The 22657-nt window shown below is 36.0% G+C and overlaps 1 protein-coding gene across 26 annotated transcripts in view; it reads right to left on the bottom strand.

Annotated features, from left to right (window-relative positions):
- Positions 1-22657, bottom strand: part of RBFOX1 (RNA binding fox-1 homolog 1) — a 955581-nt gene that overhangs the window by 24865 nt on the left and 908059 nt on the right. For 22 of the 26 annotated variants that reach the window (XM_037386459.1, XM_037386456.1, XM_037386452.1 and 19 more), the window contains 2 exons: positions 15503-15542; positions 7134-7198 (listed from right to left, as the gene is read on the bottom strand). In XM_037386459.1, coding sequence (XP_037242356.1) covers positions 7134-7198; positions 15503-15542 — 105 coding nt within the window. The remainder of the gene's footprint in view (positions 1-7133; positions 7199-15502; positions 15543-22657) is intronic. The other 4 variants (XM_037386462.1, XM_037386465.1, XM_037386473.1 and 1 more) reach the window with 1 other exon arrangement.

The following is a 22657-nucleotide window of genomic DNA, read 5'->3' as shown; positions in this document are numbered from 1 at the left end:
ACCTAATCCATACAAACTATATCCAATTCATTCCGTATTTTATTAATAAAATTTAATTCCTTCACCTTCTCTCTGACTCTTTCACAATGCTCTTAGCTCCTTCTTGCTTTTAAAGCACTCAGGTTGACAATACTTAGAGCATGTTGTAATCTGCCATTTTATGGTCTATCAAGTCAATGATCTGAAAACTAAAAAGTGTATAATTAGCGACTGACATGTCCAAAGGAACTGTTATGGTCTGTCATGTCACAGGCATTGACCCAATAGACTGTAACAGCTTTGGTCTGTTGGATTAGGAATCAATGTTTTAGTCACTCCCTAACTCCATATTCACCCAGTCTGTTGAATACAACGCAGTTAAAAAATGTAAAGTCACACTTTCTTTCAATATCCTCTAAGAGTAAACATGTCCATTTAATAATTCCTACTTTGAAAATATTAAGCAATCCTTCCCCCCCCCCTTTAATGAGGAAAAGCATGCATGAAAATGCATCAAAGGAATGTATTTATAATCACAGTTATTTACTATGAGCTTTTATTCTAAAGAAAGAAACTCCCAAGTTAAAGCTGATACTATACATCCTGATGTAGGCTAGATGTATTAAATAAAGCAAGAAAACTGAAGTTGATATACAAATATCAGAACAGAGGCACTGATTTCTTTCTTTTTTTTTTTTTCTTTGAAAATAATAAGCATTCAACAGCTCCTACTATGTTCAAGAAGAAACTGGCAGCAAAAGTACTTACAATCTTTTAACCTGAGCACTTTAGGAAGGCAGGTATGGAAATCTAGGCTTTGGTGTTCCTTTGCCTGCTCTCTCAATTTTTTCTTCATGATTTCCAGCATGCATGTCAGACCTAATCTTACAGTAATAGCCAAGCTGTTACTTGTCTATAGGGATTCCTAAAATATCCCTTGATATTACAAGTGAAGGAGAATGGAAATTACAGTAAAGAGATGTAGAAGCAGGGTATGAAGAATACAAGCTCTGACATGACAAAAGTTCCATAATCTGTTTACCACCATCCTGGGCCAGGAACCCTAAGCTTTTTCACTGCTGTGTTACCTCAGTTTTGAACTAGTGGAGTAGTTTTAATAGTTACATGGATATTACATGGATAGTGATATTACACACAGATGAATCAAGCCTTCAAAGTATTGGAAAACATGTTCATTCTACCAAACGTTAGAGGAACATCTTAAAATATCAAAGTATGTAAAGTACCTTTCTAGACCTGGTAGGAGATTATATTTTTATGAAAAGTAATTGTTTGCCATGTTTTCCTACATTAATATGCCTCCCTGCATCTCCCCCCAAAAAGCATTACATTTACAGTATTTTAAATGAAGCATGTTTCAATACTTAGGAAGTACTCTACGCAATACATTTTATTTCAGGAAATTCCTGTCAAATTGCTCTACATGAAACTCCCTGTTCACAGAATTTTAAACTCTTTGATTTTTATTTTTTTTTCCCTGCTACATTCCCTTTATTCGTAATCACCCACTTTTACTTCTAATTCTTTCACTAACGGGTACTGTTATGGCTATAACATGAGTCATATACTCCAGTCATTCCCCAAACTGTGACCTGAGTGATGGATATGGATTACAAAATACTAACATGATGCCAGTGACCTTCTAGTTTGCCACAGATCAGATACAGACAGAAAGACATACAAGCCTAATGGGTAGATGCCCAAACCCATCACCTCTCTATAACAGCAAAGTGAATGATTTTTATTTGCAGTATTAGGGAATAAACAACCTTTAGCTACCATACAGGATATCCAGAAAAAAACTAGACCAATCGAACATCACCACATCAAACCTAAGTGTGTGAAGAAGTATTAAATATATGCTATATTATTGCTGTTACAAAAGCTAAACACAACCTTTGTACCTGGTCACGATGCTAACTGTTCCTTTCCGTTCTCAAAATCTGAGTAGCCTAGAATATGGGCTATACAGTGCTTATGTGTCATCTTGTCCCCCAAAACTCCTCTATTTCTTGACGTTCAACTTGTATAACAAAATGCAAAAAGGTTTGAAGGTCCCAGCTGGGAGCAGAAGAGTAAAGTTATCTCTATGTTCTATTCTTTTTCCTCTTCCAACCCACTTACTTTAGAAATTAAAACTGTGCATAGAAGGTCTTTTTCCTAAATCTTAAAAAGTATGATCATGAAATGAACGAAGTACTACAGTTTAAAATATTTATCCTTCTGTAAAATTATTTAATGGAAAATTAAATTCTGACTGAAGATGCTATTATATTTTATATGCTCTCAGATGCTTAATTTTTAGTAGGTGTCAGTAGTAAGATCCTCAATAAGAGAAAATAATCTGAATAAAAGTATAGTGGTATTCAATTTTTATTCATAAAATAGAAGATCTTAAAGTCCACAATATACAAAAAAATTACCTCCATCTATAGATGCTCACATTTTGTATTTTGTGGGGTTTTTATTCTTCGTTCTAGTTTTTCATTCTTTAATGAGGATGTTTCCATTAAATCAAATCTGTACCTATTCTATTTTAGGATAGTCTCAGCACAAATGTCAAGTATTACTCTCAATTACTTGGCCAAAGAGAGCTGGAAAATATATTAAATTGTGTCTCTCTAGACACTAGTACTTTGACAAAAATGAATAGTTCACATAGGCATGCTAAAAATTTAAACTATTAGAATATCAGGATTTTGCCGGGAGTAAGATTTCAGATTTGGAAGATAAACAACTTTCCTATGACAAAATCTCCTGTCTTAAATTTCACATAAAATCCTACGTATGACCAGAGAACATATAACACAAACTGATAGTGGGGAAAAAAAAATAAAAAAATTATACTGCAAAGTGTTATGTGCAAAATATTTTGGAATATGCCTTAACTGCTTTTTAAAAAGATTAGTGAAAAAAAAAGTCAAGCTTCCAGTGATGAGGGATCTAATCCAGACAACAAGGTCATCAGTGGCAATCTTCCCGTTGTTTGTAGTGAGATTTAAATTTGACACTCTATTTGGAAAAGGGAATTAAGCTCAGAGCAAAACACCTCTGTACACGTGCGTGTGCATGTGTGTGTGCATTTTTGTGGGTGGCTGATGGATGGGGAATGTGTGTATATATATGAATCCACAATCATACATATATAAACACACATAATTATCGTTATTAAGTGCAACAGGGTTAGCAAGCAGTACAAGTGAAATGACACTGCCTTTCAGACAAGGCTAGTTTCCTGTTATTGGGGGTCTGGTCTATTACACTACCATATATACTTTCATAAATATTGCTGACAAAGGTAATATGCAAAAAAGGAACATTTTGCTTACTCCGATCGAAGATGCAATAATCAAATCATAAAACACAAAACCAATAGCCAATCAACGTGAATAAGTCTGCCCATAGGCTTAATTCAAGCAAGCCATTCACTGAGCTATGTGATGGATCTGTCAAATCCAATACAGCATTACAGACATACTAGCAACATCAAGTGAACATGCAATGACAAAATGACAATACGCCCCACTGCCATGCTTTGACTTGCTCTAACTCATAAATAGAAAACTTGATGACTTTGCTAGTTTCTCTTACTTCGGACCTGGCCAGAAATCTAACAACTACATTTTTAGGTATATTTTTTTAAATATGCCATGAAAGCTGAATAAAAGCTGTACGAACATTTTATTGACATCTGATTTAATGTCTATTGCACATCCCTATAATTATTTTTTTCCAAACACTCTAAGTTTAAATAGTTTGGCAGGCAAAGTTCCAGAATGGTGAAGAATGTATATAGAGCAGTAGGCCCCCTTTTATCAATTATGAGAACTGGAAAATTTATCAAAAATACTTTAAATGTTGGAAAGTTAACCTTGATTTTTTTGACTCACTTCTGCAAAGAACTTCAAATCTTTAAGTGCAATTTAGTATGATGACAGATCACAGTAGAAAAAAACAATTCTAAAATTTTGAAGGTTTATTCAGTGATTATATTGCTTCATAAATAAAACAATATGTACCTTTTTGTTTGCTTTGTTGTTTTCGTTTTACAATCCTAAGAAATGTCTGGACAAATCTGCAAGGTCTACCTCCATTGTAAAAGTGGGTTTAGTACATGATTTCTCTCAATACATACTTAGGGGTTTGCATTGTTTTGTTTCATGAGATTTCCTTGCTACCTGATTCTCCCCTATATATCTGTTCTTTGCCTACTTCCAGCAATATTTCCAGCTGTGACAAACAAGGATACCATCGCATTTCTTCACAATTGAGCTCTCTTACAGTGATCATTATCCATTGACTTGGTGTATTGATTCTGGAGTCCCAAATCTTTCTGTTAACCTTTATTTTTAATTTACCAAAACATGTCTCCAATCTAAAGATTTCCTCTTTCCATCTCCTGACTTAAGAAGCTTGTCAAATACGGAACGCTGCCATTCATCATGTATATGAGTTGTGATCAAAACAATAAACCTTTTTTTAAATTATTTTTTTAAACTAATATGAAGTAGTATTTCCATGATACATCACTGCTTCAATAGTACATACTCATTGGTCCTCACTTCATTTTTCTAGGCGTCATTTATACATGAATAGTAAATATATCTAATGTGTAATTAAATTAAATAGGGGCTCAAATCAACACTAAATAACAGTAGCGTATAAGGAGATATGGAATCCTCAATATTGTCAGAGGAAAGTGGACGATTATTACATTGAGAAGAAAAGATGCAAGTAGTTGTACTGAACTGTATTTCAGCACTTTCAATATTAGGAATTCATGAAATCTGCTGAATTGAATTAATTAAAAATGAATGAAAAGTTAATCAAATTAAGCAAACTGTAGTTGTGAGTAATCAGAGGTATCCATGTTTGCACATAGTTTCCCATATGCAAAGAAACGTTTGAGCAGACTGTTATTTGTTTTGTTCTCTATGCTAGTTTTAGGATTCTCCCATAAAGAAATTCAGTTACAATATTCGTAATTAAGACAAGAAACCATATTCATTTGGGGGAAGCAGCTCAAAGGTGAGGGTTAACAACATTTTAAAAAGAGAAGCTAAACTAAAAAAAATATCCAAAAGAGAGAGAATTCATATATGATATTTAAAATTATGCAAGCAAAGACGGGTTATTACAATTCTAATTATAAACAAAGTGTATCTGAAAATCAGACGTTTTTTCCAAAAGAGAATTAAGGGTTGTAACAACTGCATTGCTAGTAATACCATCTCAAGCTCCCTTTATAGCATTTAAGAGCACTATTTTCTTTGACAAATCCTTTCCTTTTTTTGTCAGCATAACTTACTTGACTCTCTACCCATAGCAGAACATGTGACCAACTGATGTTTTATCTTACAGCATTTGATTTGGTTTATGAGAAGGTACATTAGTTCATAGCTAAAGCATTTAAAAGTCATCTTGATATTGTTCAGCTTCTCTATGAAACATATAGGTTTTCAGAAATTCATTTATTCAGAGGAATAAACACCCTATGGAATGGTCCAGGGACACCTGGATGATATCTGGCAAAAAATCACTAACCACAGGAGGTTAGTTACAATTTTGTCCTTTCAGTTTAGTAAGTTTTTAGAAGCAGGAATTGTGTTATAAGCTCACAGAGAAATAGGAGAGCTGTGACATGCTAACACACCTTTGTGGAAATGAAATGAAACTACTGAGTAGCACTTCATCTTTGTAGGTTACCCTAAGTAGAAATAGTACATCCCCCAAAAAGTGCATACAGCACATACCTACTTGATATTACTGACCCAAAATTAATAGAAATTAACTTGCTTACCTGTCTGACACAGCATGCCTCAGCCATACATGCAAATTATTTTATTTACATAACTTTAAAAAAAATATTTCATCATTACCCAGAATAAGCATTTGAAAGGCAAATATGCATGCATAGCATTGTAACATTCATACCATGGTACTTTGTTCTAAAAATACAGAATCCATGAACAGCACTTCGAGCTAAGAAATAGTTCACTGAACTTTATCTGTTGATTTTGTTATGAAACAGAAACATTTAAAACAATGTCTAATTTAGCATCTGAAGAAATTTTTCTAAACATATTCAAGACTTAAGAAATTTTCTCCATGATTCCAAGCGAAAATTTTCTTGTATCAGAAACTGAGAAACGTGACCTTACTTCTCGCTGCTATTGTGAAGCAAAATATATGCAGGGATCTGTCCTTCCCCATATACACCCTCCCTGTACGACTGTACACTCTTCAAGTACTTGAAAAGTATTAAAGAGAGCATAGATCTTGTTAAGGGCAAGTTTATGAAGAAAAACATAGAATATTCTTTCTTTTCATTACAAAATCACATCCACACACTGCAAAGGCTTGATTTGATGCAATTTGACAAACACCTATTCCTACTGAAGTCAACAGCAATTTAGACATTGACTTCAATGGGGTCCCAATCTTCATCATACAAGATGACAAGTTAATTTATGTGACATCGCTTTTAGTTTATAGATGTTAAGTCTTTGCATGTTTCTCTTATGCAGATTTTAATAATCTTTTATTCCTGGCATTATTTCTACTGAATGTGGTTTACATTTTGCAGATAAAAATACAGAGCAAAAGAAAAATCACTGATCTTTTTTTCTTCAGTATTTCAAAAAATCAAATGTCTGGAAAGGAAGCAAATGGGAAAAAAATATTGTTTTGCCTTGGATAGTTCAAGCTTAGACAGCTTAGACACAGTTCATTCTCAATTTCCACCAACTAAAACAATGTCAATGAGAATTGAGGGCACTCAATAGGTTCAGATTCTAAATCAACTCAAATAATACTCCTAAGACGAATAATGATCTTTAGCAGCAGACCATCATGAAGCCGTACATATATTTATCTACATTGTACAAGGGTCACAGACATTAACTGGATGATCTACAGCTTGGGAATGCGCACATCTCATGCCTGATTCTCAATTAAGGCCTAAAATCTCTCAATTTATGGCTATTCATGGATTATAATAAAACAGCCTGCTTTTGAGATCACAATTATCTGCAGAGCAACAAGACAGTTATGAGCCTTCAACAAGGCAAATTTATAGAATCATCTTCAACTTCCACTGGCCAAATATTTATTAGCAGTAAATGAGGTCTTACCTGTCACTGTAGGCAGCTGCAGTGGCAGTGGCAGGCTGGGCGTACCGGTAGGCAGCATAACCACCCTGAAACACAAACTCATGCTCTAACTGGATTGCCACAGCACCTTAAATCACATTATACAAAATTTAGCAGCAACTGAAAAGAGTGTTGTCATGCTGTAAGTTCGGTTAAGGGGTTAAAAACGTAATTCAGTGAATCATTAAGCAAAATCTATCACCACAACTTGTACTTGTTAAGATTTGCCCCAAGATCGGGAGAAAGCAATGAACTGCATTCATCAACGGGATTTTTTTGTAACACAATACTCTATTTTTCCAGCAGTTTTCAAGTAGCAATTGTTCTTAAGAATGACATGTGTGCATATTAATAAAGCAATACCAAACCTAAAAGAAAAACTCAGCTAATAATCAATTCATTTTTGTACAAAACATGATTTAGCATGTCTGGTTGATTAAACCTATGAATTTGTGCTCTCAGTAAACACTTAATGTTACATAGGTTTCCAATTTATACATAAAATTATAATGAAGCAGCAAAATTCTCTTCTTCCATGAATTAACATTCAGTTGTATGTAACAGTAATTCCAGCTGTTCAATTAAGCAAACAGGACAAACAAACACACATTTGAAAGGAATTGTGTGCAGTGATGCATTGATTATCAAACTGTGAAACCAGCAGCGTTTCCTGGTCAATGGACCACGGCGTTATATCAACCATTTCAAAATGATCTCAGCATGCCAATTAACAAACACAGGCCAGTCTCCACAGATAACACAAACGCGATTTACGTCCCAATTAGAATTCACCATCCCATTATCCTCTGGGACAGGGGACTTCTGTATTTCCTTTGCCACCTTCCCCTACCTTAACAACGATTTGAATAAGAAAGTATGAGATCGCTCAGCTCGGAATAAAATTCACATTTTTCCCAAACCATTTGCTTTAATAGATCGATTTCCCCCCCCCCCCCCCGCCCTATTTTTTTTTGTTGTTGGTTTTTTTTTTTTTGAAGGCTGACTTCACACAAGATATTATGCTGAAGAATGAAGAACAGGCTACGACTTGACAGCCTTTACTGTAACAGTAGTAGGTTTTTACTGCAGGAACTTTTGTGGGGTTTTATTTTGATTTTACAAATAAAAATTCAGTCTTTTCAGAAAAGCAATTTCAAATACTTTACAGGCTATTTCCCTCTCTACTACTTTCCTTGGCAGAATCGCTTTCATCCCTAACGTGTGTAAACCTTTGTTGGTCTGAAGATTTAAAGCAGGTTGGGTTTGGAAATCAATCATTCGGCTGATAACGCCGCATCACACTAAGAATAAACAGATGTTTTACATATACTGACAGCTCATTAGAAACTCCAGGCTTTGAATTGTCAACTTACTTGAGGAACATTCTTCCTGATTTTTTCAAGTGCTCACACAGAGAATATTACATTTACCTCCCCGCTCCCGGTCAGCTCCCTGCCAGCAGCAATTGTGTCACACAACCCCTGGAATAAGGCAGGTGCTTTCATGATACTGTATATCCTCGCTCTTCTGCAGCAAGCTGCTCCTCTGTGCAAGCACAGAAGCATCAAGATGAAATACTTTCTCATTTCAGATCATTTGATTTTTATAAACCAATAGAAGGCTATTACTGTCAAAAATGTATAATAGGCAGATATTGCTTGCAGGTATGTGCATACAGGCAATCAGATGTCAAATAATGTCACCAAGTGCAAACGGAGCCAGTAAACAGTGAGGCTGAGGGATAATAACGCGAGCTGTGCACTTGGTCGGGCTTGTGCTGCAAGGAGCAAGGTGAGACATACAAATGTGTCTGTCCTCACCTCCCAGCTTTTGAATGCTAAACATAGCACCTTTTTGTCTTTTTATTTTTTTCTTTCCCCATTTTTCCCTGAGTGCTGATAAGCAGAAGTACAAATGGCAAAAGTATAAAGAAGATATTTAACTTGTTTTCACGATCCAGTCCTGAAAAGGGATGGCAGACTGCAAGTCACTCTGCAGTACGACATGATTCTGTTTGCTACGGGTGTGACTCCTGCGCTTGTTCTGTAGCCCACTTCTAAGCGCCCTGCCTCCCATGTGAGAGCCACTTCACTCCAGCCCAGCTAAGCACACGACTCCCACTGCAGTACAGAACACAGAGCAGGACATCGTGAGAGGTATCAACAGTCCCGTGTTCTTCATCAGACAAAAATGAGACAGGCTGTTCACATACTGGCTGCTCTTAGCTGCAGACGGGAGGCTCTGTGAGGATTCCTTTCCTTTCCTTTATTTAACTATCACTAAAAATTAGTCAGACTGCAAAGACGGACCCTTTCTTGCTCCTTAAACATAAGGGTTACATTTATTTTATGCTTATATTTTGATCTGCTTTCATCAAAGAATTGCTGCTGAACAACAAAGCTCAACTTTATTAACTTTATTAAGATGCTCTGGATTCAAAAATCAGGATGACATTTGTCAGAGTCCTGGAAAGACTGAGTCTAAACCAATAAAGTTCAAAAGGAATCTAAGTTAATTTGCCTGAATTCTCCAAAGAACTGAAATGTAGGACGCATTCGGTTATCAGGAAAATCATAACTCCCTACCAGCCCATGTCATGATTTCATATTTTTAACATGAGCTATCATATAGTTACACATAAAAACGTTCTTAAGCGAATGATTTGATGGGGTTTGTGTTCTACAGTTTTGGCATGGTACTGTTTTCTTACTGGTTTACTTCAATCACTTCAGACAATTTATCACTGCAGCGACAAAATACTTGAAGATGCACTTTGTGTTGGGAATTTGACTCAAACCCCTGAACTCTAAACTTCTGTGACAAGTTCTACCTTACAATTTGTCTCTAATTTTGAATGTGGCTGATATCTTAGGTGAAGAATACATTAGTAATATTCACTACATATACACCTCTAGTAACACATTAAATATTTATCTTCATGACTTAAACTATATTGCAAAATAAAATACTTTAAAAGTTATTTTACATAATTACATAATTACATAATAATAAATAACAAATATAACTTCCTATGTTTTAGAAATATGTTAGGAATGCTTTTTCCCTCCTCACTCCATACACTTAAACAGAAAGTGCCTGACTTTTATGCTTTAAATTATTATTCTGAAAATTCAGCTAAAATACTGAAAAACCATCTACTGCCTTATCTGTGCTTGCATATTTGCTACTTCCAAAACAACAATAACACAATGTTACAGCAGCTTCAGTTGTCTTAAAAAATTAAGTATAGGGTCAAAACACTTGCAGTCCAAATACAGAGATATATCTCACTGGCATAAAATACCAAACAGGACACTTACAACAGTAACCGTTGTATTTCATGGGATATGAAGAATATTTGTGATTTTGTGATAGAATCAGGAAAATAAAATGCAATTGGTGGACTATTCCTATCATTCATACACACAGAATCCATTTTCTCACATAATTATCTGAGAATTAGTATGATTTTACAAGAGTCTACATCCAGCTTAATGAATTTTTCCTATCAGTCAGTATGTCATACCTGTAGTAACTTATTGCCATACACAGGCTCTTGCAATACTGCTCTATAAAGAAACAGAAATGTAATGATTTGAATGAGTCAGGAATGAAGGCTGGAAAGAAAGATTTAAAGGAAGGAATTCAGACAAATTCCCCAGAGCCATTCATTACAATTTTCCTTTCAATGTTTTATACATCTCCGTGGCTCAGGCAAATTGAAGAAGAGCAGTGGGATATGTCAAAGATCAGTGGCCAATTGTTACAGAGAAATATTAATCAATTTTAGAAAGAAATCACAGAAATTTTAGATAGGATAGGATAAAATGGAAATGAACAGAAAATCAAATGCATCTGAATTTTTAAGTAGTCCATCTGTAGTAAAAATAATTTCCCCAAAAAAGTTATACAAATGCACATCTATAGATTACAAAACATATATACCTGTGTGAAACTCTTCCTAAAATACCTAAATTACTTTTTTTTAATCTTGATCTCAAAAGTACTGACAGCATCTGTTGTAGATACAGATAAACTAAATTACTCTAAATGATAGGGTGGGGTTTTTTTTTGGTAGTTTTTCCCATTTCTAACATATTTAATATTCTAAGTGAACGCTGAGAATTATTTTTCCTCAATTTTTACTTCCTTTCACTCAAGGATCTCAAAGTTTTTTGTGAACCCAAATTAGTCAAAGTTCAAAACCTTCTCTACCACTGAGAATTATAACTGCCAGATTAGCTACAAATAGAGGAGTGAGATTTAAAATGGCATTAATTATACCCGAGCCCCTGCAGAACACAGAAAGCAGTAGTATCTCTTACGTGATACTGAGGTTTAAACAGTTTTTGTTCAGCTCAAAGAGTAAAACTTTGACTGTGAGAATTAAAAAAAAAAAAAATAAAAAAAAATTCCGCCACCTCTTTGTGCTGGCTCAGCTTCTGGAAAGGCCTGTGCAAAAGGTTCCCATTGTTTCTGTGTTGTACCCCCAGAGAAATCTGTTGCCTCAGAGCTCTTGGTAACGTATCCAAACTGACACCACCCGTATTAATTCCAACCAAATACAATCACAAAGGACTGACCTAGCATTTTCTTGAATGTATATCACAAATAAGACATTTTAGCACCAGATTTCAAAACTTTTGAAAAAGGCAACGTGTTCCAGCACACACAGCACCAGGAGGAACAACCCACTGCTCCCTAGGGACTCTCTTGCCCTTGGAAAAATAATTCTCCACTTCTTGTTCTATTTCTGGGACTCACAGGACACAGCACAGCCTTCCATTTACAAAACACAGAAATCTTTAGCACTTAAAAGAAAGACTTCAGTGCTCACTGCATATCCTTGCTTTTCACGTTGCAGCAGCACCTTCTGGGTATTTGATTGCATTGAGGGACTTCTATGTAGCATAGGAATGGTTCTTAGATAACTGTGTCTGCTTTTTCCTTGGGAAATACATACATGCTCCACCTTCAATACTACCATACCTTTGAGCTAAAGGTGATGACACTAGCTATTGATGATCTAGTTCCATACCCCTGATCACAAAAGTATGCCTTATTCTTGACGGACAGCTCAGAAAACAAATCTTAACCCTATGTACTCATACGCTGTCGAGGACTCTCATCAGCTGCAGCACCACAGGTCCAGAACCCTGAGAGCAGGTGAGACAATCGTGCTGGGAGCAGTAAGCCTGGCTAATGCGCAGGGCTGAACTGTATTACCCAGGGACATCCAAAGCTGGTGATGACAGAGTTTGGAAGTTACTCGTATTTCATTGCCTTCCCACAATTTAGGTGTGGATTGAAGACTGACACGTTCTAAAAATATTCTTTATGACAATGGATAAAGCAGAGCAATAGTGTAAAGCTATTATTCTAACCGCATATTTCTGCGTCTGTTACTATTTTTGCTTCGTTTTGTGGAGAGTATTTTCTTATTTTCACAGGTGTCAATCTTCATCTAGGAACTTCTATATTTGCTGGCAGGCAACCTTAATTCTCCTTTAATGACTTTTTCTCTTAGTGAATCAATACTTAATTTTAAAAGGTCTTCCTTTCTTCCTAATCATCGCCTTTATTTTTCCTACTCAAAGGCACATTTAAAAAGGAATTCAATAGCTCAGCTATTTCAGAAGCATTATTCCATTCCGTATAGAACTATATGAAATATAGAATGTATTATATTACATCAACTCATGGATGTTGATTTTTCATTTTAGACTACTTTCCACTGATTTTTATACTCCTATGCTCTTCTCTTCCTCTGGTTTGTATTAAGCAACTCTGGCTATTTGCTGCTCTTGGTTCATTCTGCTGTTTTTACCCAACTTTATCTTTTTTCGCTTTGTGTCTTTCCTCCTTCATGTCTAAAAAAATCTAGCTATCAAAGGTTATATTGATAGCTAATTATGAAAAGATTAACATGGTCCATATTACTGTTGGTACTCACTGTAATCACTTCAGAATGAAACCCACTTTGATATACGTGTTAATGCATACTTTTGGTCTGGCTTTTCAGCACTGTGTACCTTTAGGTTTGCTTTCTGAGGTCTTTTTAAGATTCCTTTCCAATCTGCTATTAAAACCTATATTGTTTATTTTTTTTCTCCTTTTTTTTTCACTAAACATCTGTTCTTTCGCAAAGCTTCAGCTCTGCATGTGAAATGAAAAGCTGAGTAGAACTATGTCATAATCAATTGGGATTTAATAAATAACTTGGTCCGTTGCAAACTAATACACTAAGAACTAATATACTGTGAATGGTAAGGTTTCTTTTGATTTGTGCCAGTTTTCTCTCTCTCTCTGTCCCTCCCCTGCAAAATGTTTTAGATGCAAGAAAGGACAAATGTGAAGAAAAAAGAATTATAAAATAAGAAGCTTTGTACATTAAAAAAAAAAAATGAAACAAATTTCCAGAAGAGTGTTTTAATTCTCTTCACTGCTGTAAAAGTAAACATTCTGCTGCATTAAAAGAACTAAGAAATGTAATCAGAAACACAATGCTGCAACTGAGTGAAAACCAATGCACCAGTATAGTTATTCTATCTTCTAATGCATGTGACTGTTCCAGACAACAAAACTGAGGATACACTAGAAATTAATAATTTATTTGTTATCTTCTTCATTGAAATAACTTTTAATTTGGAAACAAAATTTTCAAAGTCTGTGAGAGGGTGTGAGGCCACCTAAAAAGAATATTGTCAATCACTGAAAGAGATATTCCTGGTTTTCAGCAGCAGAGGGTTCCAAAACTACGAACTGTTACATTAACATTTAGTTCTCACCTATACTATCACATCAAGCAACCCTAAGGAAGATGTCTCGTTGCCTTTCAGATTTTCAGGTTGGTAAACTGAGCAAAATGGATGTCACATTCTTTTGACAATTTGAAGAAATATGAAAATTGGAAACCACACTTGAAGAAATTCCACACTGTACCATGCATCCTACATTGCTCAAAAATCCAGCAGCCGTGTGTTTAGGTGAGATTAGAGCAGCACACTACGCTTGAGTAAGCCTTTGGCAAACAGGTGATTCTCATGTGCTGCAAACAATATGGGACTGATAACATCACTAGGTACATAAGCACATAGGGAGAGAACTTTAACCCATGCCAATTTATTTTAGAGATACCTTTTAATCTACACAAATGAATTTTCAGATAAGTGTCATCCTCTTTCTACCTCCTTCAGAAAAACAAAACCTACTTCTTCCATAAATTCAAATTGTTTTCCTTCTTTAGATAAAATTTACGGGAAGAAATCTCTTTCCTTGGAAATAGTTCTAAAAGATTGCTGATAATGAATACAAGGAATGTTTTCTAGCACTACCTATTGAATTGTTAATATTCATACCAATTTCAACTCATCTGTCTCTTTGTACGTTAACAGAGACAGTACAACAGAAGTACAAGCAGGCTAGAGAAAGTTGCCTGGTGAAATAAAGATGAAACTATAACTTATAACCAGATTGCTTTAATGAAATAATAACAAATGTGAAGGATTACTGGAGTTTCAGTGAAATATTTTACATCTACACATAGGGTATAAGAATTCCTTATTTTAAAAGAATGAAAATCAGCCTCAACCCCCTGAAGCCTCCTGCATACTCAGACATAAGTAGCCTTGATGTATACATTCAAAGTAAAAACCTCAATATTGGTAAGAAACTGAAAAAAATATTATTTAAAGGAATGAGGTACGTAGGTAATGATGGATCCAGGACTATAAAACTTTACTAATAAATATAACCACTTCTTATGTCATGAGCAGTCTCTACCCATTTCATTTAAACTTAAATATGTGGATTTTAAAAGAACAGATGGAAGTCTACACCAATTACAGTAATTTAAGATATGACTACGTATTGTCTATGTAACTAAGCTCTGCTATCACCGTCACACTTACATACACCCAGTGTTGCCTGGATTTGGGAAATCTATTATCTCTCCATAAAGTATTTTCATATTTCAGGTATTAATAAGACTCAGCTTGCCTTGATCTTTAAAAATTAGCTTTTGGGGATTTGCAGAAGAATGTTTCTGCTTTGTTTTCATTTTTCTTTGAACTTCCATTTTGAAGGGAGACGCCCCTCCACACACGCACACACATTTTTCACATCTTTTTGCATTCATTCAGCATTTGATTGAAGAGTTAATTCAGCTCCACTGAACAATGATAGATGTAATGAACAGAAAGGTCTTCCAATGTGAGAGATATTCTTCTCAATTCTTTCTGACAGGCAAGGGATGGTAAATAGACAAAACAGAGTCAAGCTAGGCAGCAAACTTGTAAAAAGAATGACTCTGGTAATGTACAAGGACAGCATGCACATCAATGAATACTTACATAAATGTCTGCACCATAAAATCCATCCTGGTATACAACACTGCAAGGATGCACACACAAAGAAAAACATCCATATTAGTGCATTTCCACATGCAAATGCCACCAACCCCTGCACAGCTGAGGTTAGTCTTGTCACAAGAACAGAGGGAGGGGGGAAGGAAGGCACTCTTCACATTGGTTAAGGAGGTTGGCAGTAATTATCAGAAGTCAATCTGTACTGAATACAACATCTTACAAAGTATGCCAAACGCCTAGGCAAAGCATGGCAGGATTGCAAAATACTTTTGATAGGGTTGCGGGGCAGGGTGTGTGTGTGGTTCGTTTTGTTTTTGTTCTTGTTTTGTTTTGTTTTGTTTTTTTTAAGAAACCGCATATTGGCAGCAATTTTTTTTCTATATAATTTTCCAGTGGGCCAATCCTACAATCAGTTTCAATACATTAACAAAATGCTATCTATTGAATTACTACTTTCTTGTCCTGCAATTACATCAACCCTCTGAAACAAAGCAGTAGTTGTCATTACTTAGATGGAAAACAATACACAGCATAAGTTTGTATGGTGAGAGGAATGTGTGAAACAATTATACTGGTGGTATTCTACCCATTGGGTCAAACCTCCATACCTAAATGTACACAGAGATGAGAGTATTCATAGGTACTGCACTGTTGGCTTGATACACATGTCCAATAGTGACAACAGGTCTGCTAAGAATGCCATGGTGTTATTCTTATAAAAAGAAAAAAAAAAAAGTATTAACCTTTCTCACTTTATCATTTCACAACTTTTGCAAACATGCCAATGGTTCTGAGCTCCCCTGCAGTTTTGGTTGAATACACTACTACTTCTCATCTGAAAAAGATATAGTATTTTTATATTGCTGTTTAAAGTTTGCCTGCAATAAACTGCAGGTGCCGTTTAAATGCAGACTGCTGCATTTCAGCTAAGACAAATCATCAGTGTAAATAGCTCAAATTTTAGATTCTAAACCTAATTCTAAAAACCTAGATTCTAAATGACACAGTATGACAAAGATGGTTTAAATGATTACACAAAATAAAACTGGAAGTATACAACGGCAGCCTACCAACTACACACATTACCTACATCCTGGAATTTTACATTCATTTGGCAGTTCTGCAACTTAAAATGAGTATTTCCAATACCAGAATCAAGAGTTAAATACGAGAGGACACAACAGGGTTTTTTACCACAATATTTTCAATTTAGAACACTATTATCTGGGTAATAGTTATTACCAAGTTGCCAGCCTACGATGTTTTGCAATTCCAACTAGAATTTTCATGTCAGAAGTATAACATGACTATTGAGGTCAATGACCAAAACCCACAGGGCTGAGCTGGTATGTGTCTAAGAATCAGTTGAGATAAACTAAGTATGACTACATGCGTGGAAACCACACTGATAACAAAAGTTCGCTATGGAATGATAATGTGTGAAAATTCAGCTCCACTTAAATCAGAGTGTCTGCCATTTGCAACAGTAAGGTCAGACCTTTACTTTTGTATTTTTCTATTTATTATGTCTGCAGAGCAAAATATGCCAAACCTGGTGTACACTGGTAGCTTTCAGAGAGCTTGCTGTGAATACATTGTACTGTAATTTGGTTTGGCTTTGCTATTCTGATTATTCTAAAACATTACATGTTTTTCTTATACCCATTTGCATGTAAGAAATAAAATGTTCCACATGACCGGGAGGTAGAAGTACACAATCATGAACAACATGGAGGGCATTTTACGAGATGATATACAAAGTTCACTAAAGATGGAGGCCCTGCAACCGCAACCCTCGGTTCCTCATACCCTGCACCACTCCCACTGGGAAGAGGTGGAGGAGCTGGGAATGAAGGAGTGAAGTTGAGCCTGGGAAGAAGGGGTAGGGAGCAGGGGAAGGTGCTTTAGGCTCTGTCTTTGTTTCTAGTCATCCAACTGCATTTTAATAGGCAACAAATAAATTAATTTTCAAGTCCAGCCTGTTTCACCCACAATGGTAACTGGTAAGCTATCTCCCTGTCTTAATCTCAACTGAAGAGCTTTTTGATCATTCTTCCTCCCGCTGTATTCTTGAGGAGGAGGAATAAGAGGGCAGCTGGGTGAGGGTCGGGCAGCCAGCCAAGGTCAGCCCACTGCAGTGTATTAAAACACACTACTTGCCACTGTTGTTAAACATTGCTATGCGGAAAACAAAGCTTTGAGAGAGTAATTGTCAGAAAGGGGACCTCTTGTTGGTGACCTGTGGCTCTACAGTGATGTCGGAAGACGAAGCAGGGCTGATGGTTCCGGCCTGGCTGTCACCCCGGGTGGGCACCACCGCTCACCTGCACCTTCCTCTTACATACAATGCTCAGCCACTTACAGGCAGAAACTGATCTGGAATGCTAAATATGCAACCACTTGATCAATAATGTACTGAAGGAAGTACTCGACACTAAAATGAGACATCAGCGCATGACTCCGTCATTAAACATGTTTCGTATTAAAATGAAGTGGCAGAATCAGCAAACGAGCCTAGCGCTCCCAAGCAGGACAGGCACTATGAAAAGGTATCAGCTGATCGTATCTTATTTCCTCCATATGGTCTTGTAGTATGATAGTGCTATTAAATATAAAACCTTCTGCTTCTTTTGAAGTTTGAGGAAAAGTAACTATTCAGACTTTCACAGACTTTTCAGCTAATATTTTCTCTATTCACTGTCCTTGTCATTTATGACTCCTGTGATTGACTCCAACCAGTGGAGTCAAATGTATTTTCTAACCACACCGTTCATCAGAAGGGCAACTTGTAAAACACCATATTTTGCTCTTCTGCTTTTCTTTCCTTTAGTATATAATTCTCCAAAGGGTAATTTGCATGGCTTATCATCCCCTTTTCTCCCTCTGAAGCTGTAGGCAGAAAACAGATGATAAGTCTCAAGCATGGCAAGAGACTGAACGCATCACACAGGGACCCATCTCACCACAGCTCCTTCTACACTTTATTTTCGAAAAATTGTCTTGGCACACAGATAAATCTTGAGTTCCCAGTAAACCAACACAGAGTCTGGAAATAGCCATGCTACTGAAATCTGAATTACTTCACCCAGGAATGGGTGATATGTTAATACACTACCTGGAGCGATTAAAATAAGAACAACAAATTTAGGGGATTTATTCAGTTATATTTCATGGTTTTATTGTGCTAAGGAAAACTCAGAGAAGAGAAAAATCATGATTTAATAAGAAAATGTGCATCTAAATAACATTGTATGTGGCAATCATTTCCTGAAATTATTTTTCTGTAAAAGATGAAACTGTTTTCTCACCAACTATTATACATCTGCTTTGCATGATTTTAGCTGCTTTATTTTAGTCTGTGACTTATAATAATTTTTCTAACTATATTAAAGACAAACTCTTTACTAGCTTAGATTCCACCTTTATAATATCCCGGGAGGACTACATCTGTCTTCATTTTAATTTTTCTATCCTCATATTTCAAAAGGATTGGGTTGAATAATCTATCAATGACATAAGAAGACAGTTCTCGACTGCACAAACATTAGTTCAGTAACTTCATAGCAGCTGAGTATATATATGGCCCTCAGCCATACAAATAATCTGCACAAGTTAACATAAATAACCTAAGGGAGATTAAGTGCATGGAGTGATTGATTCAGTGTAACAAATGGGCATTACAATCACGATTTCATTCATTCCAATAGGAATCATGGTTATAGTTCCCTATTTCCCCTCCATCACAACTAAGAAAAAGCACCCGAGGGACAAAAGTTCTGTTTTCTGATTGCTGGTAGGGTCGCCTTCACCCTCCTACACATATTTTCCCATTTTTGGTCTTGGAAATCACATTTTATATGAAGCCTTCATGAAACAAGTAACAGTAGAGATGCAACTACAACCTTATTTAAAATAAACCAAGGAAAAGACTGAGAATTAAAGTAACACCTTACAGCACTCTAAGAATTACAGTTTTCATTGTTGTAAATATAGAATTGACAGTCTTGCATGAGGCTGTTTCAACTTTTTAGAATATTCTCTAATTCCAGGTTCTTGTTTTTCTGGTTTTAACGTTTTCTGCCATGAACAAGTTATATTATCCGCTTTGGGAAATTAAATGAAGGCACTGCTGCAGACAGCAAAGCTGGAAGACATAAATCACTACTTGCTGGCAAAACACATTTTTTTGTTCTAACAACTGCACATATATACAATGCACGGAGTCCAAAGGAAGAGGAAGTTTCTGTGAGCCCAAACAAATGGACTGAAAAAAACATAACCAATGTAGCAGATGTAGTAGCTTATATTAATTAACCTTCTTTCCTGAATTCAGAATAAGGTGTTGGAAAATACAGCTGCTTCTCTTTCATTTTGAATCAGTTAGAATGTCACACTAAAACATTTGTTTTAACAAAGGGAAACAGTTTCTAAATAGTCTTTGTTACTTCTCCTCCACTCCCCGCCCACCCCCCCACCCCCCCCCCAGCTTCACAATTTTATTTGGGATTGGGTGCTAGTTGATTATTATTTTTTTTCAATATTACTATTTTCCAACAGAAAAAAACATATTGATATGCCCTCTTTTCTCAGGAAAGACACCAGAAGTGGAGATGCAGACTGAAAGCTAATTCTGTTAGCTTCCTCAGAACTCAAAGGAGCAGAGGGAAAATGTGAAGATAAAGTTATCACAGAACAGACTTGTGAAGAACTTGAGGCAAACGATGCTGGAATAGAAGGACTCCTCATTAGTTTTACTAATACTACTATCTACTACTACTATCTGCTGTACTAGCAGTACACTGGCTTTTCTTGATAGTGACATAAAGATGAAGCATCATATTCATGATGCTTTACTATGTGGCAAATAGTTTTCAAGAATGCTGAGGTACTCGCTGCTGCACAGTTCACAAGGAATTACAGGTATCAAAATTGGATCACCTGTTTTCGGTAGTTTGCCAACGAGAACAAAACCTGCTTCTTTCCCTTTTCTTTTGGCAATGTTCAGTACTGGTCACTGCATCCAGAAATCTGTCATAAGAGTACCTTTGCTGGGAGCTTCTGCGTTATTAGGACATTTCTTACACCATTAGTAGGCACTTTGTCAATAAAATAGATAATTCTAGAAAGACAGAGGTCAAGTCATGAAAACGTTGCTTTTACATTGTTATCCTTTTTTTTTTTTAATAGTTTTAAAATTATTTTATTCAAAATGCTATGTAGCACCCAAAAAGAAGCCCACAGGAAAGCTGAAAGAAGCAGCAAACCTGAATCATTCCACAGGGCAGCTGTCCCAAGAAAGGAGGTACGAAAGGAATTTAGTCTGCTTAAAATAGTAACTACCTTGCTCCTCAACCAAGCCACCAGTCTTGCTGTGAAGTTCCCGGAGAGCCCCCCGAGACCAGCAGGCAGTATCCCATAGCTCCAGCGCTACATCCTCCCCCATGGACGGGCTCTGATTGCCGTGCACTCATGCCATACACAGCACAACCACCTCTTGACTCTCTGCCGCAGCGCAGTGTTGATGTGAGGCCCCCCATGCAATGGAGATCTCCAAACTCTAAATTTCAGCATTCAGTTGTCTCACGCAAACTTCACTCCCTTGTTTCAGTTTCAGTAGGTTTTTATGGTACGTAAACGAATTACACATATGAAGTTATGAGTGAGCTCCACAATTTAATATTTCAAGGCACTAGAAATGATGCCACAGATGCTAGAAATGAAGTATTTTCCATGAGCTAATGAACAAGATGCTATCACAAAGAATTAGTGAAATGCCTCACTTGCAAGTAAAGGATCTGTTAATTATTAGCACTACATATCTCATGAAAACAGATTTCATTTTTAAATGAGGTATTTTAAAGCATGTGTGCTGTTCTTTGATTTATACGAAAACAATGGCCTTAAATATGGTTATGATCAACAATTTTCCTCAGAGCTAGCCAGGTGTGGCATGCTTGCTGTTTCCTAGCAGCTGCCAGGCACAGCAGAAGACAGCTTTCCGTATGCACCACACTAACTTATTTTGCCTAATGACCACAAGACCATCCAGATTTCCTTACAGCCCAGGACTCGTTGCCATTTCTTAACTTTGCTGATAAACAGCTTCTAAGGAAAGCTCATAGTATCAAAAAGGACACCAGTGAATAAGCAGCACTACAGATTCAAGGGAGATGAAGAGGAAGAAGGCGTCTGTTAGGGAGCAGGGAGTCCTGAGACGGTGCTGCTGAGATCAACACTAGTAAGCAGCATGTTCTTAGCTGTACAGCTGATTTCAAAATGTAAAGCAAAATTATTTGGTTTCAGTTCCAAAACTTTGTAATATAAACAAGTCTGAAGATTATTTCACATCAAGTATTACAGTTCAGTAATAAGCTCTCTAAGGTTAATGAAATAAAAGATATTTAAAACAGTAATTTCAAACATCAACTTTACACTTACTTGTATGTTCTTTTTTAAAAGAAAAGTAATATTTTTCTAACTAAACATTGCTGGAATTTAACGTAAATTCATAATTAAAATTATATCTGTCGTTATACAAAATAAATGTCTTTTTTCTGTTTTTTTTAAATGATTTAAAGTATTATAGTATTAAACTGTTTTCTCAGCTGTAAGGCTGGGCTCCTCCCTTGAGTAAGAAATGAGAAATTGCCACTAAATGAATTGCAAAATAGCATTCAAAGCTTTTTCCATTTTTCTTATCAACAAATGATATTCCAAGTTGTTTGCTTCCTTCTGTAAGTTTATTCATTCCCTGTGATCTCTTTATTATCTATGTAATTTTCCCTGACTCCTACTCCCATTGTGACTGAAAACCACATTCTTATAATTTATTTTCATTGATTAAGGATTTTTTCTGATTAAAATTCCATTTTGCTTCTTTGATAGCTCAGAGTACATATCGGGTGAGCACAGAACAAAGCATTGCAAAGAAATTACAAGTTATACTATTGTACCAGTGAAGTTACCAGCACAAGATCTAATACACTAGGCCAAAGAAATTATTTCAGAATAAAGCTTTATTAATCCAACTGTGGATCAGTGCAACAGATGTATGTATTATCTCTGCACTGATCCATGCATTGCAAAGTTAGAAATGTGGGGGTTTTGCATCGGAAAGCAGTGCATTATAATAAAGCATAG

This window comes from Falco rusticolus, chromosome 4, assembly GCF_015220075.1.
Source record: "Falco rusticolus isolate bFalRus1 chromosome 4, bFalRus1.pri, whole genome shotgun sequence".
NCBI lineage: Eukaryota > Metazoa > Chordata > Aves > Falconiformes > Falconidae > Falco > Falco rusticolus.
The sequence above is the reverse complement of the archived record's forward strand: the minus strand, read 5'-3'. Positions and strand labels throughout refer to the sequence as shown.